The sequence below is a fragment of the Pelecanus crispus genome, chromosome 2, assembly GCF_030463565.1.
Source record: "Pelecanus crispus isolate bPelCri1 chromosome 2, bPelCri1.pri, whole genome shotgun sequence".
In the NCBI taxonomy this organism is placed as follows: domain Eukaryota; kingdom Metazoa; phylum Chordata; class Aves; order Pelecaniformes; family Pelecanidae; genus Pelecanus; species Pelecanus crispus.
The window spans coordinates 157,596,310-157,623,425 of NC_134644.1; the positions used below are offsets into that span (position 1 = coordinate 157,596,310).

General features: G+C 35.7%; 1 protein-coding gene across 3 annotated transcripts in view; it reads right to left on the reverse strand.

Annotated features, from left to right (window-relative positions):
* Window positions 1–27,116, reverse strand: part of CSMD3 (CUB and Sushi multiple domains 3) — a 760,009-nt gene that overhangs the window by 525,257 nt on the left and 207,636 nt on the right. For all 3 annotated transcript variants that reach the window (XM_075706425.1, XM_075706424.1, XM_075706423.1), the window contains exon 5: window positions 18,706–18,913. In XM_075706425.1, the coding sequence (XP_075562540.1) occupies window positions 18,706–18,913 (208 nt within the window). The remainder of the gene's footprint in view (window positions 1–18,705; window positions 18,914–27,116) is intronic.

Below are 27,116 nucleotides of genomic sequence, written 5' to 3' on the forward strand. Positions count from 1 at the left end.
TAAAACTCCCTGGATTCAAAAGTCTGTTTACAGCTGTTAAAAACATACATATTTAAAATGAGTGTTTGTGTCTTAAAAGGTAAATGTAACATTTTCATTGTGATACAAGCAACTATAATTTGCTCTTAATTCTCACCTCTTTACCTCCCCCTCTCCTCAAAAAACTGTGAGCAAAGTAGGCCTGCTAAAGAATGCTGGCTTCTACATAGGCCACAAAGAACATGTTTATTTATAATACTATTTATTCATAATAAAATTCATGTAAGTGTTTAATATGTTGACTAATACATATAAAAGCTTTGCAGGAGAGCAAAAACAAAGTTTACAAGATTTACCGATATTCTGTGTTCTTAGAATGCAATATCTTATAGTCTGGGAAAATCTGGTGTCTCATGTAAAAGGCATTATGTAGATTTTCCAGACTAGAGCAGATTGTAAATAAACTTTCCTTAGAATAATAATCTTTATTTACTTTGCCATATAAATCAATTATTACTGCCAAAATTTCAGTTCCATTTCACCAAAAGAATTTTACCTTTTTGCATGACATTTGGCTGGAAAGTGATATAATGTAAATTATGCAGTAAAAATCCAACTATATTAGCTTTAAAATATTACGTATAAGAGTTTAGTATCCACTAACTTCTTATATGATGTCTTTTACTGATATTAGTGGTAATAATGATAATGTTATCTGAGCACTCTGACAGCCTTCCCTATTCAGATATCTCAGAGTTGGAAAGTTTGCAAATATTCAGATCTAATAACTGATCAAAGATAATAGATCACTAATTCACTTGTTATAAATTGAGACTGACCTTTCAAGTATTGCGCTTATAAGAATGTAATGACTAAGAAGATAACCAGAGCAGACTACACGTAAGCATGGACAGGTGAAAGAAAGCTTAGGCTCCACAGATGTGTTAGTGTACTTTAGTCCTAACCTTTACTACCCATCCTAGCATGACACAGAGAACAAATATTAGGCTTACTGAGCTACACCACCAGCTAACGATATAAGATTGCTTCAATTTTTTATTTTTCTTTCTTATTTAGCAAGATATACTGGGAAATACCTGATTAGGAAACATGAAAAAAATTATGTAACTGTTAATACAGTTTTAAAGGCTGTATAAATATCAAATATAGTTTTCATAGAATCATAGAATGCTTTGGGTTGGAAGGGACCTTGAGAGATCATCTAGCCCAACCCCCCTGCAGTGAGCAGGGATTGAACCCGTGACTTTGGCGTTATTAGCACCACACTCTAACCAACTGAGCTAAGTTCATTTGCAAATGAACTTCAATTTACTATTTTTTTCATCTACTTAAGAATTCAGCACTTTTCAGCATCCTTATTAACCCTATCTGCAACTTATGAAGATTGCATGCCTGCATAAATGCTGGCCAAACTCTATAATAAAAATTTACTTCTGCACATACAAAAGCATGTGCATGCACACACACACACAATTATGTGAATAATGCACACAAGGACATACTGTTCACTAATGTTTGTTATGACTATTTACTTTTTGTGTTTTCCTGATGTAGTTGCTGGGTATTATTCATAGAATCATAGAACCATAGAATGCTTTGGGTTGGAAGGGACCTTTAGAGTCCAACCCCCCTGCAGTGAGCAGGGACAGCTTTATTCCTCTATCTGATATTTACCCCTTATTTCATATTTATGCCTTTTTCTTCTTCACTTAGTCTAAAGCATTTTGTACTTGCCTGAAATAAATTTCATGCTGATGATATATGCATGTTCTCTTTAATTTATCAGCATCATTTTGAAGTATACTTCTGTCCCCTAAAAAGCCTGCAACCCCCCACAGTTTGGTGTCATTAATGATATTTACACATAATTCTTATTCCACTATCCAAGATATAGCAAAAATATTTAACGTTACCAGACCTAGAACTAAGCCGTCTAAGACAACACAAAATGACTAACCAGTAACTATTCTTTGTATGCATTTTCCCAACTAAGTACACCACATATTTAGAGACAGCACTCAGTCTTTGTTCTGCTAGTTTGTAATACAAAAAAAAGGTTAGTAAATAGAATTAGATTTTGCATTAAGCAATTTTTCATCACTTCCTCAATTATTTCTTTCCAGGGTTGAGAGCTAACTGGCTTTCTTACAACTTCCCACGTATCCCTGTCCTTTTCCCTCTGCTACTTGCTTTGCACTGAGGACCTGTTTTTCCTTGTTTTCTTTTACTTCTAATGTATTTACAAACTCCCTCCATCATTGACTTTTACATTCTTTGGTAGCAGCAATTGTGGTAGCCTTTCTTATTGTATCCTCACAGCTTTCTATTATTTCTATTATTTCATGCTTTTATTCATTAGTCATGTGGTTCTTTTCTCACCTTTTGTAAAATTTCTTTCTGATCTGCGTATCCTCATGACTGCACCAGGAGCTTTAACAGTCTCTTATTATGATTTGTATCTTTCTTTTGTATTAGGATAGTCTGTTATTATGTACTTAATATATTCACTTCTACTTACTGCCAAATCTCCTGCTGATTATCTTAGCCTTTTTTTTTTAAGTTTGTTTTGGTGGGATTTTTTAACGTCTGTTGTACTTAGCACTGATGTTTATGTACCCATCAATAATAATATTTCACTCAAATTGCCTTAATCCTTCATATTCTTAGACAGATTCTTTCTGTTTCTGATAACTGAACCTAAAGTAACTACTGTCCTAATAATTTCTGCAATGAAAAACTGACCTAGCTTGTTTCTAAAAACTTAGTTGGCCCATATCCTTCCACTCTGTTCTTTCAATAGATTTCCAGATAAATTAAATCCTGCTTTTCATCCAATAAATTTCTTTAAGTGTTTCTGATTATTTTTCAGAATAAAAAGAATGCCTTGCTCTTTTAATTTAACATACAATAATGGCAGAACTACCCTTTTATTCTCTTTTCTTCGAATACCAGACATATATTAAAATATAATGGATATAATGTAAGAAAACCATCTTTTTTATTTCTTGATTGACAATGTAAATAAATGTATATACTAGGCATTTGATACAGCACCTCTACCTCCTTTCTTTGTCTATTTGGTGCAATACCATAAAAAATACTAATTTTTTTATCTGTCTGCAATATTATTCTCCCTATTGGCAGATACTAATAGCATCCTACTACCAACTCTGATTTCTTTTAGGGTTAGTCACAGACTTCAGTTGAGAGTGTATGTTCCCAGATCACTTTTAATAGAAAATACTTATACATATTCTCTTGAACGACCCAGTTGGTTTTCATCAACCGGCTTTCAGTCTGAACATCATGCCAGATACTCCTGTCATGAATTGTGAGCCACTAAAATTTAAATCTATGTCCCGTGTTTCAGGATGCAGCTAAAGGAAAATTAGAGACCAGAAATACAAGATATATTGCAAAGTACTATGGACCCTATTGTGGGACTCTGTGTCCAAAGTCATCAAAAGCAAATGGAATGGCAGCATTCCAATGTATGGTTATAAATGCCTAATGCATAGACTACAGTATAAAAATAATTTTCAGAACATTTAGCAAAGCTATAGTTTCATGTTTAGCAAAATTTTCAGTACAAACATGACTTTCAGCTAGCTAGTTTAAATCTGTTAACAGGTTTGTGGAAGGTCTTGCTAGCAGATTCATTTGTAATTCAAAAATGAATGAAAAAATAATACTCTGAGGACTGTTAGCCTTTGCTGCTGTCATAATAATCTCTCTCCCACAGGAGCTGAACTCTGCTTTTATTGAACTTAACACTGTAGCACTTCCTCAATTCCATCTTTTTAAGGAAATTCCCTTTTAGTATAATTAACTCTCTGGAAAAAAACTAACCAAAACACACACCCCCCAAAAAAACCAAAACAGAAACAAGCAAAGATGTCTGCATTTTGGGACTGAATCTCAAATTCTGTAAGTTATAGACAGTTGGAAAGTTTTGTTAAAAAGTTGGAAACTTCAAGGTTGGTTGGGTTTTTTTTGAAAGACATGGTGTCAGCTACCAAACAGAAATCAAGCCTCATTGCAACAGTCCTTTGCCTTACCCTTAACTACACTTAGGACATGCAGACCAGCATGTTCTTGCTCAGCAGAGATGATGGTAAAAGTTTATCCTCTGACATAAAAAATGATGGGGAAAAGAAGTTGTGCAGCAGTGCAATATATCCACATGAAAGATGTCAGAACCTGTATTATATGCTTCAAGGATGAGAGAATATGTACTATGTGGTAGGTAGTTTTTCTGCTGATTCAAATATACCAGTCCACTGCTGCAAGTCTGGGTACAGAAAAAGCTGATCAAGAGATGCAAAGGCTCCAGCAACTTACTGGATCTTACACAGAAACATCCAGAAGGTCTACTTAACCAAGAAAGAAGACCAGGAGTTCGCTTAGGCAAGATATATAAATATCTTCATTAATAAGCTTTTTAGTAGAGTGAAGAAAAGTCCAATAAGAATTCCTAACTGGCTGGAAGATGAAACCAGACAAAAATTACATGAAAAGTATTGCTCACATCTTAACATCGGTCATGATTAAACATTAGATAATGCCAGGTGAAATACTAGATTCCATATTTGCTGAAGCCTTAAATAATGACGTAGCAGCTTTAGATTTTCTTATCACAAGCCTTAAATGAAAGCAGAATATTTTTATAACATAAACTGAAAAGTTCTGAACTTCAGCCCCCAAAATGTTTTACAGATGCAAAACTATTACTCCTGATATATCTCAGTTATGATCATTTCTTTGGTTTATATAAATCATGCAAAAATCTCTTACTGGCATGACTGGAATTATAATACCCTGTATAATACACATCATATCCTTGATGGTATCTAGGAACTTATGTACTGATGTGTTAGATCAGAAATACACTGAGACTAATATTTTATTTCTGACAATGAACAGTAACAGAGTATTCACCAGCAGTGTCAGAAACTGTGATTATGCAGAATGAGATTCATAGAATCATAGAATCATATAATTGTTTAGGTTGGAAAAGACCTTTAAGATCATCCAGTCCAACCATTAACCTACACTATCAAGTCCACACTAAACCAATCAAGGGTGGACTAGACTAAACCATGTCCTGAAGTGCCACATCTCCCTTCATACATCATCACAATTTCCAGCAATTTTATGGACTGCAGGCTTCTTGAATGGAGCCCTTCAAGTAGGCCGTTATGTATAATACCCTTTAATAAATTTTCCTTTTATGAATTTCTGATCCATTTTTCAACCTATTTATAATGTTTCTATCTATAACATCACATGCCAATGACTTCCACAACTTAATTATGTATGCTACAGAAAATTTCTACCTTTTGTTTTAACTCTTCTGCCTGATAAATCATTGAGTGTCCCTATGTATTTTAGTGTAAGAAATGAAGAATGACTATTCCTTATTTACCTGACACATAATATTAATAATTTTATGAATCCTTCATATCCTTTCTCACTTATTTCTTTTCAAGATTTAAAAACTTTAACCCATTTTATTCCTCTCCTTATAGATGGTTTTCCATATACATTTCCATCCTTTTTCCCTTTTCTGTACCATTTCTCATGTTATTATACCTATCTTGACACAAGGTATCAGGATATTAACGTGGTTCAGGAATTAGGTCACAGGAAAATTGCATTTAACTTTCAAATGTTTAAATTTTTTAAATATACCTAGATTAATTTACCCTCAGGGTTTCAAAATAATGAAAATTCATTGTATTTTATTTGTAAAACACCTAAAACTGGTAACCTTAAAAACAGTTTAAAAGTTTATGGGATAAAAATATTTATTGAAATTGACAAAATTATTTGAATAAGGTTTTTCTAACTTCAGGGGGGGCATTGAGAATAAGTAATTTTTTCAAGGCTCATTTTCAAAGCTCTAGATAGCTGAATTTTGTTTTTTTTTTATTTACATGACCTACTGTATACAGAATAAATAAATATACAGTAAGCATACAATGAATACATATTTTCTTTTTTACTGACTGCTGTGTCATGACCAGGAAGCTGTGGGTCCTGACCGGTCACCTGCATACTGGATGGCATGTAATTATTAAAAATTGCTCTGACACTGGTTTGACATTGTGTTGATCCTTAATATAAAGAAATTGCTTTAGCGGGTTCATACGATGCTTAATGGTTTGCTTTAGTTATTGGTTAATTTTACAAGTGAATTTGCACCCTAAATCACCTAAAGTATTTTTCACAGGCAAAACAGATCACAGAATCATAGAATTGTTTAGGTTGGAAAAGACATTTAAGATCATCCAGTCCAAACCTTAACCTACCCTACCAAGTCCACACTAAACCAGTCAAAGGTAGACTAGACTAAACCGTGTCCCAACGTGCCATGTCTGCCCATTTTTTGAATGCTTCCAGGGATGGTGACTCCACCACCTCTCTGGGCAGCCTGTCCCAATGCTTGACTACCCTTTCTGTGAAGAAATTTTTCCTAATATCCAATCTAAACCTCCCGTGGTGCAGCTTGAGCCCATTTCCTCTCGTCCTATCACTAACTACTTGGGAGAAGAGACCAACACCCACCTCACTACAACCTCCCTTCAGGTAGCTGTAGAGAGCGATAAGGTCTCCCCTCAGCCTCCTCTTCCCCAGGCTAAACAACCCCAGTTCCCTCAGCCGCTCCTCAGAAGGCCTGTGCTCCAGACCCTTCACCAGCTTCGTTGCCCTTCTCTGAACACGTGCCAGCACCTCAATGTCTTTCTTGTAGTGAGGCACCCAAAACTGGACACAGTATTCCAGGTGTGGCCTCACCAGCACCGAGTACAGGGGGACAATCACCTCCCTGCTCCTGCTGGCCACACTATTCCTGATACAAGCCAGGATGCTGTTGGCCTTCTTGGCCTCCTGGGCACACTGCTGGCTCATATTCAGCTGGCTGTCAACCAGCACCCCCAGATCCTTTTCGGCCAGGCAGCTTTCCAGCCACTCTTCCCCAAGCCTGTAGCATTGTATGGGGTTGTTGTGACCCATGTGCAGAACCCGGCACTTGGCCTTGTTGAACCTCATACAGTTGGCCTCGGCCCATTGGTCCAGCCTGTCCAGGTCCCTCTGCAGGGTCATCCTACCCTCCAGCAGATAGACCCTCCCACCCAGTTTGGTGTCATCTGCAAACTTACTGAGCGTGCACTCAATCCCCTCATCCAGATCATCGATAAAGATATTAAACAAGGCTGGTCCGAAAACAGAGCCCTGGGGAACACCGCTCGTGACTGGCTGCCAACTGGACTTAACTCCATTCACAACAACTCTCTGGGCTCAGCCACCCAACCAGTTTTTTACCCAGCGAAGACTACGCCCATCCAAGCCATGAGCTGCCAGCTTCCCAAGGAGAATATTATGGGAGACCGTGTCAAAGGCTTTGCTAAAGTCCAGGTAAATGACATCCACAGCCTTTCCTTTATCCACCAGGTGGGTCACCAGGTCATAAAAGGAGATCAGGTTGGTCAAGCAGGACCTGCCTTTCATGAACCCATGCTGGCTGGGCCTGATCCCCTCGTTGACCTGCACTTGCCTGTTGAGTTCACTCAATATGAACCGCTCCATAATCTTTCCCAGCACTGAGGTCAGGCTGACAGGCCTGTAGTTCCCTGGGTCTTCCTTCCGGCCCTTCTTGTAGATGGGTGTCACATTGACAAGCCTCCAGTCATCAGGAACCTCCCCTGTTAACCAGGACTGCTGACAGATGATAGAAAGTGGCTTGGAGAGCTGCTCTGCCAACTCCCTCAATACTCTCAGGTGGATCCCATCTGGCCCCATAGACTTGTGAGCATCCAGGTGGTGTAGCAGGTCATTAACTGCTTCCTCCTGGATTATGAGGGCTCCGTTCTCCAAGTCTCTGTAGTAATTACTGTTCTCCCACAACCCATTGCTTACTTTGCTGAATATAGTAAACAGAGATCATGGCAGGGACTCAGAACACATGACAAGGAAAAGTGAAATTTTAATTACTCTGGAATGACAAATGAAACAATTACATGGTTTTGGTTTAGGTTGTTCTTTGATTTATGGGTTGGTTGTGGGGTTTTTTTCCCCTGCCTTGTTCTGAGATTTATATTATCTTCTGCTTTATGCGTAATACTCTTTCCACCACCATACAAGTCATGCAGCATAAAATATGGCTGTTTCAGCCTTACTTGTGAGATTTCCCAGTTCAGTCAACTGATGTTTCAGTCAAGACAAGAGCAATCAGTCTCCCTTACTACTCCAGCAATTGCCATCCTGAGACAATAGCAAATGACCACATCGAAGCAAGTGCCATATTCTGCTGGAGTAAGCACAGTGAAAGTGTTCCCTCTTAAATTATCAAGCCATCTTCCTATCTGTATTTTTTTCCAGAAACTGCTGAGTCAGAGACTCCAGATTTTTTGCCTTTGTTTGTTTTTATTACCAATCATGCCTTTTAAGCAGTCATTACTAAAATACCCTAGGTCTCGACTAGTATTTATCTTGTTTCTGCAAAACAGAGTTACAAATAACCAATACTGGAAGCACTCTGTGCTGCTCTGTCCAAAGAGGGTTAAAGGGGGCTATGGAAGCACAAACACAGTAGTCAGTAAATCTTTGCCCAAGAGGGATGGTGGAAAAACCTGAGTACTCTTCTACCATATAAGGATTCATGAGAATTATTTTTCAATTTGTTTCTGATCATTAGCAAGACTTTGGGAAATAGTATAATACAGTCCTATCTCTGTTGAGAAGAATGTATGTAAAAAGCCCATCCAATGTATAACTGCTCATTTGAAAACTGCTGGGGGATATCTGTTTGGCTCCAGATGAGTATAACTTCATACATATTAAAAAGTACCATTGGAATAATGAAAACATGTATCTTCAGATAGGGCTTACAAATGTTCACTTTTGCGGTACTCATGAACATAAGAAAGGTAAGAAATTAGGAACAGCTTCAGAAATATTTCTTCAAGAGAAGTGCATTTAACTACCAGGAAATGCTATTTTTTGCAACAACAATGAAATACTGCTTTCCTAACATTGTGTACCTTAATCACAATAAAATATTTTATGCCATCAGAGAAATACAATAAACTAAGGATACAGCAGAAAAATATAAAGGAGATCAACTAACTCTCTGAATTCTCTGCACAATAGGTAAAAAAAAAATGTAAATCCTTGTATGGATGCTGTCCTCCAATCTACAGTACCTGAGAGGAAAACAGTTCAGGCTTTATTTTGACAATAAAGTGGTCCTACTCCTTCAAGAACTAGTCTTCCACTCCCTATGTGCCTCACTGTTCTCTTCAACTCTTGTGTTACCTACTGACTAATGCAAGAAGAACAAAGTTTTTATCTGTATCAGTTTCTGGTGCAGTTCCTTTGTGACTATGTAAATGCCTGAGCCAACATGAGGTAGGGGATGAGCTGGAAATAAGAGTGGAAACATACTTTTTCAAATGCAGTATCACTTTGTGGCCGTGTAAAGTGTTCATTTGTACCATAATGTGCTAAGGTGATTCTGTGACTACATTTGACTCCATGCCTGTTGCAACTACACACTGTAATTTAAGAAATAGTTGTCTTACCTCAGCTTTACTATTATACAGTAATAAATAACATGAACCAGATAAGTTTTAGCTTGTTTTAGTCTAGAGGAAGACAGGATGATTCATGAGTCTGGTCATGTACATACCCCTGTAAGATGAGTGGGACACCATGAGCCGGGGGAAAGAAGGACTGCAGCATGATCCCATGCCTCTTCAAGTCATGAGTGAGGACTGGACAGATCAGCCAACCTGCCCAGAGGAAAGGTCATACCACTGTCTATTCATGAAGAAGGAAGAGACCACAAGAGATGTTTGGACCTCAAAGAGGTGTTTGGAGATAATAAATTCTTGTGTGTTGATTCTGACTGTAAACAATGATTTCCAAGTAAGGAAAAAACAGGAAAAGCTTTTTCCCTCACGAGGACAGAAGAAGCTTGCCCACACAGGTTGTGCAGCCTCCATCTTTGGATGTTTTCAAGACCAGCCTGGATAAAATCCTGAATGACCTTGTCTCACCTCAGAGCTAAGCCTGCTTTCAGCAGTAGGTTGGACTAGACAGTTCCTGAGTTCTCCTTCCATGCTGAATTATCCTGATTATGTCAAGATTCTGTCTTGTGCTCCCTTAAAACCTAGTTATGTAGACGCATATGTAACATATTGAATTCTAGGACTGAACTCTTGATTTACACCTTCTGTTGATTTGTATTTCCATGGATATGACAGTTTCTTAAAGTCAGATACTCCCTTTATTAAGGACTGAGTCTGTTGTAAATGTCACAAAGTAACTAAATATGTCTTTTTAAAAAAGTATAGACTTCAAGGTCTTTACTATTAAGTGACAGAATGAAGATTTTCATCATGTAACTCATGGCTACATGTATCTATTCTGCTGAAAGGTTTGAGGCATGTTTGTGTGCACTACACTTTGAAGTACAACCTGAGAAATGAACGCAGAAAAAATTACTAAAACAGGCTACCATAGAAGGGCCTTCTATTTCTTCAGAAGCAGACAAGAACAAATAGTACAATATAACACAGAGAAGCCTGCATCTCTACTGTCAAACATGTGATTTGATATCATTTTCCTGTCTTAGATCAGAATATTTTTCATGTTTCCATAAGCATTTTGAGAGTACCAGAGGTAAAGTCAGTTTTAAAGTCCTTTTCAAATGGTGGTTACCAAATGGAATCACATAACACAACAACAAAAAACATGGCATTAACTTCCACAACCACTGCAACAAATTCCACTCCTAACACTACCTTTGGGCCTGACCCTACACATTACAGAATGCACTGTGCTTCTTGGACTGCTCTGAATGACCTCATGGAAATGCCATAGGTGAAATGCTGAACTGCCATGTACAAAATCAAATCACAGAGGCAAACACTAAAGGACAGAAATACCCATTTTCTATGGAAAGCTTTTGTTTCCAGGAAAGCAAACTGCTTCATTTCTGTTCTCAGTCCTTCAGAAGAAGAGGATGAAAACTAGAATGCACAATGCATGGATTATCAAAGACTCAAACCAGACAATATTTTTATCATTAGTATTCCTCTTACTCCTGGCTTTCTGCTTACCCTGTTCTACAGTTAAGCATTATCTCTGTTGTCTTCTGTTCCCTGTTTCAGAAGGGGAGAAGGACTTAGGCACTCCAGAACTTGGCTGCTTTTTGCAGTTATATTTATTTTATTTGCAGTTAAATCCGATAACAAATTAATTCTATCCACTATCAGTAAACAAATTCTCTGCTAATCACTTTTCAGCAGGTTTTTATGACTGCACTTTGTTTGCCATACTAATTGAATAATTTTTTCCATCTGTTTGGCTACAACTGCAACATTCTTCTGAAGGTATTTCTCCTGTGTTAAACAGTATCAATTTTGCCACTATTCTTTAAATTTGAACTCAACTGTATCAGATTACAAACCATCTATCATCTGCGGCATTTAACATCCTTATTAGGATCATATTACTCATAAACATTACTTTCCTGAGTCCTTCCTCTGAGCATTAATCACAGATTTAAAACCTTTGTTTAATAACTAGTGAGAAAACAGTAATAATATCTAAGGCAGTGTTAACAGCCTTCATTAATAAAAAACAATTATACTTGCTACTTTCTAATTTGAAGTGATTTTTCAAGAAAACAATTGCCAGGCCTGAGGTAGGGTTTTTTGCCCCCATCTTAATCTCCACTTATGAACACCTCTGCTTTTTCTCTTGCCTGTTTTGTTTTTTTCTCCAACACATTATTATTTTCATTGGTACTTGTACTACTGAGGTGTGATTTGTCTACCCCTGTGCTGCCACACTTATGTCAGGCAGAGGTTTTCCTGTGTAGCCTTACATATGAGCATCATTTGATCAAGTACATTGACTGAAAATAAATCTAACTTATTCAGACACTGGGTGGCTGCATAAATCAAACAACTGCTTTGTTATAAAGATATGATTGAGAACCTGTTGTGTTAATGTATGAATCTGTTATAGGTTAATCGTCAACAACAGTATACTACATTTTTAAATGCTTCCTGAAGGCTAGTTTATATTATAACTGAACTGGCAATTAAAAATTACCATGCAAGTGTCTAATATGAATTAACTGCATCTTCCCAACCCCCCCCCAAAAAAAACCCCACCAAACCAAAAAAACCCAAACAAACCCTTTTTCATTATAATTATCATTTGTCTGCTCATCCTCACTTTGCTTTTAATTAGCACTAGTAGATGTAGTCTTCACTAACATTACTTAAAGTTCTGCAAAACACTGAATGTTTATAATTTTGTTCTTTCATAGTACTTGTAAAATGGGATTAAGGGTCAGGAAATACTAATTTTCACCATCATTAATTTGCAAAAGACAGCAAAGACATGGAACATGGCACATACAATGCCGCATGTATTTTAGAAAAAGTATCATTGAGGAATATGAGAGTGAGAGACTTTGTATTCTAGATATTACAGGAGGCCTATAGTGGTAAAACCAATTGCCCCAGGGAATGATCCCAGGGCATCAGGCCATGAATGCAGAGTGACACTACCTAAGGCTCCTCTAGAGTGAATGGGCAAGATTCAGGTTGGGTAGCACTTGGACAAAATCCCCTCTGGGCCCTTCTCCATTGTTCCAAGATATATTTTTTCCTGTTGTTACTGCTCAAAATGTCTGAGGTAATATGCTGTTGTTATGTTTATTGTAAACCTCCAGGGTGATGTTTTTACAACACAGTATAAAGGCTACAAGTGTGTGAAAATGTGTGACACTATCAAAATACATAGTACCATCCTGGAATAATTATCAGCGACTAAATTATGAAAAATTAAGATGAGCCCGACATATTCTTGTTCATACCGTCAGCCGAGATGGAACCTGGGACACACTGATCCCACAACTGTATCTGCTTCAGTCTCAGGGAGAGGGGAATCTTGAGGAAAACAGATCCTCACACAACTTTGATGACCAGGTATCCAGGGCTTGGGAGGACAGCGAGGAGCTAAGTTATTTCAAAGTGAAGAGAAAGCCACAGGCCAATATGCTTCATTACTTTAGAGAGTTGATTAAAATGGTAAAAAGGAAGAGAAATTGTATATATCAGGATGAATGCAAGGAAAGGGATGATACAGTTTCTGTAGAGGAAAATTATGACTAACACCTCAATTATGGTTATTTTAAGGAATACATGATTGTGTGGGTAACAGGGAACTCATTGATACAGCCTGCTTGGATTTAAAAAAAAACCCCTTCATTTGGTACTCTCTAAAGGATCTTGAAGAATGACCCTTAAAGAATGATTAATTAACAAAAGAAAGATCTATTTACATCTATTTAACACATGATTTTAAGGCAAATATTGGTTCAAGAGTTTCCTAAATCACTAACTACAGAAGCTGGGAGTCTACACAAGAGGGAAGAGCACACCAAATCATCCTAGTGCCTTCTGCTCTTTTCCTAAGCAACTGCTATTGCCTCTATCAGACACTGAACTCCAAATATAAACATTTACTGAACTAAAATGGCTATTCTTAATGATGTTCAGATGCTAGTGCAACACCATGCTACATCATCACCAAAACTTTATAAAATTAATTTTTGCTCTGTGAAATTTATTTAACTTAGAGGTAAATTACCATTAGTTTATTCAACATAAATTTTATTCTCTATAATATTTATTTAAGCATATTATTTCTCTATAAAACACTGTATATTATTTGCCTAACTGCTTTCTAAACATACTGCTAATATTTTAAAACTTCATTAACAGAATTTGTAAGCTTGAATTCAGAAAAAAGCCAGCAAGTACAATATTATGACAACACTTAAAGTTGAAATGTAATTATCTTCTTACAACATGTAAAGAGAATCTACTGTGATATTCAAGAATGCTGTGTTTAAAGCTACTGGTCAATCAGTACACTGATATTTATTTAGGACTAGATGTTTTCTCACATTTTTATTTGAGCTTCCAGCCTTCATAAATCTTTTTTTTTTTTTTTTTTTTAATGAGAAATGGCTTTACAAAACTCTTACAGGGACATTATGATTGCTGTAAATTTGTAATGAATAAAGTTTGCTCATTAAATTGTCCTTAGCTGTGCTATACAGAAGAGTAAACAAATTAAGGTCACAATATAAAAATCTGAATGAAAACACATCACAACCACTGAGAAGTTCATTGGGAATGTTCCCAAGTCAAAGATCGACCCAAATGGATAAGAAACAAGTAACTAGTTACTTGAAATAACTTCTGATTAGGCAACCCAAACAAAGACCCATGTTTTTGTGTTCTCATTCTTTCTCATTCATACAATCCGCAAGGGAGTCTTAAGCTATCAGGCTATCTTGAAGAAGTTTATTATAAGGATCAAAAGAACTTTAAGTATCTCAGACAAAGCCTTTTAAAATCGGATGGGTATTTGTTGTATCTAAGTTAAGGGAAAGATTTTTTCACAAAACGTAATTTCATTCTCCACAGAATATTTAAAATGAATGCAAAGGGAGTGTTTCTGTTGGGAAAAAAAAATGTGCAAAATCACTGTTGCAAGGAAGAAATTAATTTTGTTAGCCATTGTTCTCTAACAGCTGTCTATTTTAATGCAATTGATATGATGCATAAAATATGCAGCATCAAACAATGAAATATTTAAATATATTTCAGAACAGAAATAAATTGTCTATGGCTTCACCAACATAAATTTCATTCAGTATGTATCATTTTACATTGTATCTAGATTTAGAAATTTATTTAGAAATAGATTTACAGGAAAAAAATGTAATTTGGCTAAAATCAGAAATAGAGTGATGATCTAGACAATACAATACTTCAATTTACTGTGGAAAAATCTAAGCCTCCATTACATTTTAGGAAAACTAAATAGGAAATATTTTGAAATATCCAAAAATAGACTATCAGTAAGAGAGAAGTGAGGTGATTTATTTTGTTTTAAAAGGAGTAACTACATCATATTTCAAATTTATTTTTGATAACAGAGTACTTAGCTGCCCTACTATTTTGTATGAACATGCCAGTGGTAAGTTAAATGTTAGAATACCACACAAAGATTTTCTTAGAAGTACACTCTTACCCAGAGAGAACAGAGCTGAAATTATGCAGAAAGAACAGAGCTGAAAACTTTGGGCTTTTTTTTTTTTTTGTCATGGTAGAAGTGAAGTACATTTGCCTTACAACATTTGAGACACTGCTACACTCTCAAATACCTTCACATCAATGCACACCTTCATGTTAACAAATAATAAAAAAATTTCATAATTATGTGTTCTTTGAAAAGAAACTGTGTTTCTTATTCAGACTACAGCAGAAGTTCACTGAATTGAGAGCTCTAATCACATACTTTATGACAACCATCATTTTCTATCACTTTCCAGTCTATCCACCAAAAATGTATTGGTTAATTCAAAACTCATCCTCATTTCAAGTTCAGTTAGTCTTACAAATTTGCTGATCTTTTTTTTTTTTTTTTTTTTTTTTAAAATAACCAAGATCTCCAGGAGAAATTGTCAACTTGTTTTTCAACATCAGCTAAATTAAGCTGTTAATCAGGACTAATTTAATGTCTTTGTCTAGGACAGTGTGAAATATATACTTTCCATCCTCATCTGCTCTCATCAGGAGATTGCTCTAAGCACATCTTTCATAAAGTTTTCTGGGAAGGAGGTTCTACCATTTTGTCTATACAGTTTAACTAGAGTCTTAACAAATGTCTTAACAATTCAAACTAGAGTACATGCTGGAATCCAGGACACTCATGTCAAAGCAGCCTAGAGAATCATTACAGTTTTCTGCTTAGTGGTTATTAAATATTCCATTAAAAGTGACCAACAGCAAAATAAGAGACTGAAATGTGCCAAAAAAAATATCCTAGAGGTAAGCATTAGAAAACCCTTACATGTTCAGATGCTTTCAGAATATTTAACTCTGAACTTCCATATGCTGGATAAATTATCCCATAAAGACATTGCTACTTCTTTCACTAATGAATGTCTCAAACCCTACCTTTTCACCTTGGGCAAAAAGGAACATTTCACTATATCTCATTTATTTTCATGTTTTTTTGTTTTGTTGAGAAAAAATGGGGAAAATAGTTTCCTCAAACTGATAATTTTATCTCAGTTTCACTTCCAAAATGAAAAAAAAACCCTTCATTCAATTCAAGCTACCAAACATCAGAATCACCCTTTGACATCAGACAAAAAAAACCCTGAAGGGCATCTATGCAGTTTTTTCTGAGTGCTTAAATGAAAATGGCCTATCAAGATTTTCTTAAAGAAGACTTGGCATAACTCAAATATTATAATGACTGACTGGAAGACTACAGAAAGTTAGCACTTCATGAAGAATTCCAAGTTTTGTCTTCTGGATAGCCCTAACCCTAACCCTAACCCTAAAGCTAACCCTAACCCTCGTTATCCCAGACTATCTACTTGATGTATATTGTAGCTCATTGTTTCACTTAGAACCAAAAAGTAGGGATATTTTGTTACACAGCAGATGTGCAGAGAAGAAAAGTTTGAGGTTTTTTTTTTTTAAATCAATAGGTGTAATAGTAATATAAAGCAACAAAATGTCAAATAAATGATTTTATAATACCACTTACTATCCAGATCAATGGATATATTTTTAGCAATTTTACAAATTATGTAGTATTTGTTTTCCAAAATGAAAGATCAAGAGCCTGGTTTTAAGTTTAGAACTATTCTTCCACGTAGACTTTATAAACTAAGATATCTTGAACTAAACCTCAAGCTATAGTCTAAGGGGATATAAAGTATTACCACTGTAAAACTAATTAACAAATTGTTGTTAATTAAGCTTTCCAAATCTACTTTTCTTAACATATGGGGGGGATACTTTTGCATAATTGAATACATCAGTCTAATTTAGGGAATATAAATGACAGGCTAAAAAAAGAATATGCTCTCAATCTGCTTCTCTACATGAGCAATTGTTAAATTAGCATTGTAATTTTTTATGTTTTATAAACAGATAATATAGGAATTTCCATATATAATCTTATTATACCATTTAAATATAGCCAAAGCCTTTTGCATAAAAAAAATTAAATCATTGTTTGAAGCTCACGACTGAGTACATAAAACACATACAAGAGTAATGGAATGCACATTTAGCTATTCAAGTGATTCATATTGTCTGTATGTCATTGGTGTTACCTCACTAATAATTACAAATTATTGTTTAAAAATTATTTTAGCTGACAGCTAGTTCAAAAGATTTCAGTTTAACAACTTGAAAAACTCATTGGCAATTAAGTAATATTCTAATACAGGTAATTAACTACGTAGGTGGCAGTATAAATTAACTCAATTATGAAATATTATTTGCTAAAGCTGAGACTTAGTGTATAGGCTTCTACTACTTACTGTGTAAGTAAGTAAGAAATGTTACTTGTAAGCACCACCTGTAGAAACTGAGACTGATGTTTTTGAAACAATGTAATCATCTCATTTGGGACATTTTCTTATTATAAAATTAAAAATAATTTAGTTTGGTCTATTCTATATTTGGTGGGTTTTTTGTATTGAAAATAAGAAAAGACGACTACTGATTTTAAGGTGGCTAGCCAACCACCTGTTGTACCACCTGTTGCTCAAATGTGTCTGTCTGTTGTGCAGAACCATCACAACACTTTATGAACCAGTTAAGAGCTTAAGATTTTACTGGAGAGCATCACTGTTATTTGCAGTTTTATATATGTCCCCTTTTTTTTGAACCAATAGTATATTTAAACCAATATAAGAAACACAAGGATTTGTCATATTCACGTATTTCTTGAGTAGTTTGATGCTATGTTACCATAAAACTACCAAGCCAGAAAACCACAGAATATATCATTTTTTTTCCTACTTAACTGAACCTGATCTTGAAAGATGTTGTTTACTATTTTATTTCTTCTACTTGTTTTACACAATGCTTCTACACTGAGATCAAGAATTGCAGAATCCAGCCTAGCAAAAATATTGTTACTACAGCTAAGTCAACAAACAAAGAAACAGAAATCATCTCTAAAGGTAGTATATTTGGAATAAAACCCAACCCAAAAAGTGTTCTGGCTTCTCGGCTCAGGGTGTTGTATCTCACACATGAGAATGGAAATTTCTAGATGAGTGTAACGCCAGCCATACCCCCAGCACATTATATAGTGAGGCCAAGTATATGGTTCTCTGTACAGAAACTCCTCCAGAGAGAATCTGTGACCAACAGGTGTGACTGATGCTACTTCCCCCAGCTCTGCGCTGAAAGGACTCCATGCCATTCACTTTCTGATATTATGAAATTCTCTGAAGGCTTCACCAATCCTTACCAGTACAACAGTCCACTCCATTCTGTTTCTAAATATATATATTTTAATACAATAATGGTTAGAACGGTTAGACCTACAGACAATGAGGTGAATGAGCCTGCAGTGCCTTTCATCTCAATGTCACGTCCTTGGAATACAGTCAGAAATTATTTCACAGCTGCAATTAGAATATCAACATTTATGCCATAGTAACAACCATTACTGGGTTTTTTTGTTGTTTTCAGCAAGACTATCTATTGACAAAAGGAAAAGTAACAAAAGTTATCCTTCCACGTCATCAACACTTTTTTTTTTACCACAATAAAATTGCAATAGTTGTCTTACCATATTGTAGGTGGTTCAGAACCTTCTACTTCCAAATAATCATATTTCTCTTCCATTTGGAAATCTGTAAATATGAGCGAGATAGTATCCCCAGGCTCTGCCACAATTGTCCATGTGCAATCTGCATTATTATGATATTCATTAGGAAAGTTGGGGCTTGAGATGATACCACTGGATCCTCTCATAGTTCCTCCACATGCATCCTCAGCTGTTAAAAAAAAAAAAAAAAGTAATTAAAATCACCCCTTAGAAATGTATACTTTCTTGTTGAGAATAGAAGTTTATTACCTTTTAGGTGAACAGTTGCTTAAGGATTTTTAGCATGTTAGACTTGGAATGCTGCTGCAAAGCCAAGGTGTTAACAAACAATTGCTTCAAATTTAAATTATTTAAAAATTATTATACCAGTGCCAGCATATATATTTACAATCTACTATTTGTTTTTTTGTTTAACATTGTTTCACTCACTTTACAATAGCATGCAAAAATTTCATTATTTCCTCTTTTATTTTAACCAAAAATATTTTCATAAAGCAAGTTGATTTTAGTCTGACGCATGATGTGCAGCAGTCACATTATACTGAGAAAAGAAACATAAGAATCTTACCCATCCTATGCTAATTGTATTATCATATTTTATTTTAGTGAACATCTAGTGATGTTTAAGTTTGTTCTCCCATAATCTTTTCCCAATTTTCAAACACCTGATCAGTTTTCAAACCAAAGCCATTCATGGGTGATTTCCCAAATGTCAGATGCAAGACACTTTCACAATTAAGATGTTTATATCAGAGTCATTTTAATGGGTATAAGTTTTAATAGATCAAGTATTTCAAACACGACCATAGGAATAAATTTATTACTATATGTGAATAATTGTGAAATTATTTGACCAATAAATATATGGTTATGAATACACCAATAAACCCCTAAAATGGAAGAAGGCAGGGTAAGGGTGATGTGCCCATAAATTTCAGGGAATAATGCAGGGTGTGACTGAGCACAGCTGTTGCAAAGAATCTGACTTTTATCTCAACACAAAGAAGACCAGAGGATGGCCTTTGTTTTGGATAAGCAGCTATCAGCAGTTGAGTAGATTAACTGGTGGTGGAAATGTTTCTCCCTGAGTTCATTAAGAGTGTCAGTGTGTCCCTGAATTAGCTGGATTAGCATGGGGGGGGGGAGTGAATATTTGGCTCAGCCCAACACAGAGTATATAAATAATTTATATACTAACAAAAGAACAACTAACAAAAGAACTTCAGAGAGCAATGGGCTTGACCTGGCTTCAACCCACGTATTCCCTCCAGCTACTGGGGATGCCCAGTGTTGTGATGGTGAGCATATTATAGATACCTGTAATGGGAATCACACTAACATTGTGATAAAACTGTATATTGTAATTGCTATATATTTTGCTAAGTGTAACCTATGTTTGTGGCATTATGCAATATGTTTTGTATTACTCTGCTATATTAGAAGTCCTGTGTAATATCAACTATCTTTAAATAAGTAAATTTGATATTAAACATTATATCCTCCACATGTGGCATACCTAAAAGAACCTGGTCAGAGAGTATTTGACTCTGACACGATAATGTTTTATTTTCTAACATACAATCTTATGCTGAATAAACTAGATAAACAGTGGAGATTTACAAAATCTGTTCTAACACCAACAGAACTAATTCTATGAAAAAAACATTCTCAGTGATTCACAGATTTCATTCAGTAAGGTAAGAGAACATGACTGATGTTGTGTATCTTCTACCTTAGCAGTGCATATATGCCTAATAACTCAAAAATTGGTTTTGAGGTTTTCATGTAAATTTTTTTCCTGTGAGCTAATAAAATTGATTGTGAATGCAGTGCTATTACTTTCAGAAATGGAAATACTGTATCACATTACTTATTCAGTTTATTATCCAAATGTTTGAAGCATACCTGAAAAACAATTCTTGTTTCTGCTTAGAGTACTAACATGAATAAAACTTGCCCTAGAGCCTGAAGAACCAGTCAATATTGCTGAAAAATTAATGACAAGGATAAAAAAAAAAGAGTATAGCATCACAGAACAGAAGCTTTAAACAATTCTGACACACATAATGACTCACTTCTACAGAAAGAAACATTTTAATGACTGTAAGATACCTCTTAATTACAGTAGTTTAGGAGTTTAAAATACCAGGTTTTGTCTCTTAAAAATTCTGCTTAAATTATTATATGACCAGATAGAAAAACTAAAGTAAAAACATATCTTGGGTTTAATCTTACTAATTAGCCAGTGAATTTAGCATCCACTAAATAGAAAAAAACTGAGAAACCTTGTCACATCACAGGTTCAGATCCTTTATTGTGAAAGGAATAAAAAAGGTCATAATGAAGACTTGTTTTCAAGCATTAAGGACAATCATGAGAATAACTTTTAATTGTTAGTTCACAGAAGTAAAATGTCCATGAAAACAATGGGTAACATACTGGTTCAATGATTTTGAATAATCTGTATATTGATTTTTAAATACTGATTGAAATACATTTTATCAAGTACTGATTTGAACAAGTTCTTATAGGTAAATTTTCATAGCTAAATTACTGAAGCTTATGCAAACTGGAAAGACAAATAGTAGCTTATGATATAGCTTTTCAGCTCATAGAATCATAGAATCGTTTAGGTTGGAAAAGACCTTTAAGATCATCCAGTCCAACCATTAACCTACACTACCAAGTCTACTCTAAGCCAATCAAGGGTAGACTAGACTAAATACATGTAACAAGTTAAAAGCAGAAAACTAGGAGTATCATGAAAAACTAAAGACTTTGAAATAGCTTTCTCAGACTCAAAAATAGAAATGCTTTTGAAAAATACTGTACTACAAAAGTCATATTTTTGCTTTTCACAAATGAATTATAGAGAAACCTATCCTAGTTCCAAGCAATATAAAAACTGTTCACTAAAAATGCTGCTATATATACTGTTCCAATACTTAAAAGAATAGAGTGACTGTGTTTAAAAACACAAGCTGTGTCAATGAGCATGTCGGCTATTTCTGAGCCACATCTGTTGGGAGATTTTGCCAAAATGTAATTTTGCTACCTTCAGCAAAATGGCCCAGACAAATCATCATGTATTTTGTTCTGATTCATGGAGCAAATTTGCTACAAATAAAATTCATACTAACTATGTTTAAGTGCTGTAAATATAACCAAGAGTACATGAGATACCATCTTAGCCTCTGTAATGCAAACATTAGCCCAATAAATAGCAGAATTACTGTGCTGTGTTCCTATACTCCTCCATCTACAATATCATGTGCTTGTGACATTCGGTTCCAGTCTTGCAGTCAGATCCTCATAGGTAAAATCTCACATCTGGGAAAAGGCTAACAAATATTAATCCCCATGAAAATGTTTAGTGCCTTAAGTTGTGAAGCCACTAGAAAAAAGAATTGATGTTCAAGTAAATTGACAAACACTGAAGTTGACAGCAGTTCTACCTCTGACTTCATAATGCATAGAACCCTGAAAAATAATAAAAAAAAAGTAATAATTGTTTTTGTGCAAACTGTTTTTAACACTGCATTGAATTTATGTGGCAAGGTTTTGGTAGCAGGGGGGCTGCAGGGGTGGCTTCTGTGAGAAGCTGCTAGAAGCTTCACCTATGCCTGACAGAGCCAATGCCAGCTGGCTCCAAGACAGACCTGCTGCTGGCCAATGCTGAGCCCATCAGTGGTCACACCTCTGTGATAGCATATTTCAGAAGGAAAAAAACCTGCACAGCAGTAGTCAGAAGAGAAGAGTGAGACTACATGAGAGAAACAACTCTGCAGACACCAAAGTCAGTGAGAAAGGAGGGGGAGGAGGTGCTTCAGGCACTGGAGCAGAGTAATGAAGCCCTGCAGCCCATGATGAAGACCATGGTGAGGCAGGCTGTGCCCCTGCAGCCCACGGAGGTCCACGGTGGAGCAGATATCCACCTGCAGCCCGGGGAAGACCCCACACCAGAGCAGGCAGATGCCCGAAGGGGGCTTTCACCCTGTGGGAAGCCTGCGCTGGAGCAGGATCCTGGCAGGACCTGTGGACCTGTGGAGAGAGAGGAGCCCATGCTGGAGCAGGTTTGCTGGCAGGACTTGTGACCCCATGGGGGACCCACGCTGGAGCAGTCTGCTCCTGAAGGACTGCACCCCGTGGAAAGGACCCACGCTGGAGCAGTTCATGAGGAACTGCAGCCTGTGGGAAGGACCCACATTGGAGAAGTTCATGGAGGACTGTCTCCTGTGGGTGGGACCCCACGCTGGAGCAGGGGAAGGGTGTGAGTAGTGTTCCCCCTGAGGAGGAAGGAGCAGCAGAGACAATGTGCGATGAACTGACTGCAACACCCATTCCTCATCCCCTGTGCTGCTCAGGGGGAGGAGGTAGAGAAATCAGGAGTAAAGTTTAGCCTGAGGAGAAGGGAGGGATGGAGGGAAGATGTTTTAAGATTTAGTTTTTATTTCTCATTATTGTACTCTGATTTGACTAGTAATAAATTAAATTAATTTTCCCCAAGTCGAGTCTGGTTTGCCTGTGACGGTAGTTGCTGAATGACCTCTGCCTATCTTTGTCTTGACCCACAAGACTTTTGTTATATTTTCTCTCCCCTGTCCAGTTGAGGAGGGGGAGTAATAGAATGGCTTTTGTGGGCACCTGGCATCTAGTCAGGGTCAACCCACCACAAGCACCTGTATTTCTCTCACACTGAAACAGAATAATTGCTTAGATGTCAGATCTGAAACATTAAAAACAAAAGAATAACTGGTAAGAGAACATTTATGAAGACTAACGGCGGCCTATCTTCATCACTGCATGCAAATCCAATAATGATATCTGGACAAGGAAGAAAGAGAGGAAAGATAATCTTTGCAGTGATTTCTGTATTGAGCCCTGAGAATCCTTCTCTTTCACTGCCTTTCCACAACTTTCTGAATTACCTCTGTCAAACCACTGAGGTAGGAGTCCTCAAAAATACTTAAGTGCCTAACACTACAATCACTGTAATCAAAATGTAATACCTAAACAGCGCTTAAGCACCTAAATGTCTTGAAATAATTGTGTATCCTTCCCCGTTCTTTTAATTTCCAGTTACCAAATATGGAGAAAAACATTCACAGGAATGGTGAGAAGACAATACTTTAGTTAAGACTTGATAAAATCTGACATTATGCAATTACAAATACATAGCTAACATTGATGACATTAAAAAAAAAAAATCTACTTTTAAAGCTCCTACCCCATATTTTCAAATTAAATTTATTTTGTCACATACTGCGAAAATTTATCTAACCTACAAACTTGCAAATGTGATATGAAGGCATAAATGCAAAAGCTATGCATACTGCCAAGATGTCATTTTTCCAAACATACTTCTCTGATCTTAACCATATGCTGAAAGGGGAAGATTTTTCAAAGTGATATGCAAGTAGGGACTTGGCTTAAAAAAGCTTTTCAAGGTATTATGAATTCAAATGAAGATCTATATTTGAATATGCATGAGGGCTTTTATGCAGAGGGAGTATCACTGATATTATGATGTGAGTAATGATTATAAGAGTACAAAGGTTTTGAGGGTTTGGGGGTGGGGTTTTTTTAGGTTTTGTGAGCATAGACTCTTTTTTATTTATATACATAGATACATGCAGCTTTTTCTTTTTTTTCTTTTTTTTCTTTTTTTTTTTTTAATTATGGCTAAATGCCTGTAAAACTTAATGTGAAAGAGTACATATTTAAATAATTTCTGGTGAAAATTAACTTAATTAATTTTTATATTTTATATTCTAACCATCTTCCTGGTTTGCTGTTCACTGTTCCTTTTTCATAATTTTTGAAACTATATTTCTCTACTTAGTCTTATATTCTTGTAGGTTTCAGTGATATCTACAATAACACTACATAAATATTGACCTGTAATTTTCAAGAAGATAGATGATCAAAGACAGGCAATGTTATCAGTGATTTATAGATCACACAAATTCATGGATTCCAATGAGAATTCAATGAGATTGCATGGTAGATCAGCTTCAATCTGGCACACAATGTATCACATTATCTTATCTAGCTAGATATTTATAGTGTAGCAAAGAGTTAAGTGCATAACTCAACTCATCACAGAGTAATAGATGTGTTATCTATTCTTGAAAATAATGAGTATAAAAAGAGTATAGCAAATTTCCAAGTTTAAACAATGATCTTTACAATAGACAATAAAAGTTCTGAGCAAGCTGAGCCACTTTTGAAGAAACCCATCAAGAAAAGCTGAGAGGACTCCAGTAGTCCCTCTATACCTTGATATTAGCTACGCAGACTATGAAATTCATGGCATAGTCTTCATAGTGTAGTTCAGATACAACCCAAAAATACTGTTGTCTCCTCTTTCAAATTTTAGACAGTCTTATATCAGACAAATTAGCCAAGCAATCTAAAGGAATCAGCACTCTATCACCCACTTTTAAGCATTTTACAGTCATATTAATTATTGGTCTTAAATATACTCGTTAATAACCATCTTTCACCTGAAAATCATGAAAGATCTTTACATTAGAAAGCAACCAATTCTTTGAGAAACTCCAGTGCTCTTCAAAAGAGTTTAATATAGGCAAATGCATAACACTAACTACTGATTCCATTAGCATGATGAAAAACTACTTTACATGTTTCTGCATAGCAAACACATGCACGTATGCATGTGTCTACAAACTCTAACCATCTGCAGAATTTTATTTGAGGCTCACCTGCCCCCTTAAATATTGGTATCTAACTGTTAAGGTTTCTGATAGGCAACTAAAGAAAAGAGGGACCCTGAAAAATTTAATTCTCTACTGTACCACCCCATATTTATCATAAATGAAAAATAAATTAACTACTTGCATGCATAAATTATATGAAAATTAAAGCATAATTGTAAGTATTTCATACCTAAATGAAAGGTATTTCTTTTTACATCTTTCTGAAAGAGCTCACGATTATTTGATGCAATAAAGTAGAATGGAAATGGAAATTAATTATGCAGATACTTTTTGATATTTTTCCAAAACCACAACCCCTTAGTGGTAATCTTGATTCTGACAGGAAAAAAATTGTAAGTTAAGTTATAAAATACTACCAGTGTTTTCTAAATATGATTTTTAATTGATTACTTTCATATTCAAAGTAAAGGGTAAAGAAAATGAAATTATATTCTCCAGACAGTAACTTGGCATGAGAAAGCAAACTTTATTGTCTACTAAAAAAGCAGAACACCTTCTTAGCTATAACTTAAGTTATTCAAATATTTCTAAATCAGAAGGTAGTTTCTTTCCCAAGGACCTTGTCTCTTTTTGTTACTTCTGAAAGTTTGTCAGAGGTTTGCTCTAAATAAAAAGTAAATTAAAAAATCTCACCCAAATAACAGCTCCACCGATCACTGTTTAGGGAGGGATTTTTATGTTTTCAATGTTCATTATGAATGTTTTAAAATATGTCGATAATAATTATATAGAATTATTTACTGATTTTTTTTTTTTTTTGCATGAAGCTCAGAATTATCTTGACTTGACTATTATTACTACACAAGCATTATATGCTTAGGATTTTCCCCTTTATAGGTCTGTATGTTTATATACTCAGATTGTCTTTACAGAGCACAGGACTGAGAAGCAGCTTCATAACACATTTTGAACTTAATTTTCCACAAGTCTGAATTTGATGGTTTATCCATCAGCAACTTTCACAAATTTTCAATGTCACACTTGGCCAGTGTTTAATCCAATGCTCTTATATACACTTCAGCTTTGCAATTTTCTGCACATCCTATACTGCTTTAATAAAAAACAACTTAGAATATGTTTCTTACTAAGTTTCCTCATTGGCTGTGCTACAGACAAGTAGCAGAAAGGAAACTATATAGGCTGAAGTGGAAAGCCCTTTAAAAAGTGAAGCTTAGTTTTAAAGTCTGTAGTGTAAGAATCTGATTATGAAATTTGCAAATGAACACAGTAATAGATTACATAGTCAGTCACAAAAATATCTTTAAAAAGCTCCGTGGGCAATACCATTTTCTAGCAGAGTTCCCTCTGCTCCCACCTTTGCACAATCTATAACACTTACTCCTTTTGTTCCCTACCCACCTTTCCTGGAAAGTCTGTATATATCTGTTGCAGGACTCCAGTGGTGCCAGCTGTTCTGCTAGGGCTCTGCGATTTTAATAATGTCATTGATCTGTGATTGCATATGAATTTGCAGTTTCTATGTTTCCCATGCTACACATGTTTGTGTACATGTGCTTGAGACATGTCTCTGGTCACCCCACTTCCTCAAAAAGAGTGGAAGAAAATGCCTCATCCCCCTCCCCTGTGTGTGCTTTTCCCCATTCCCTGTTCCCTGATAAACCTGCAAGCTTT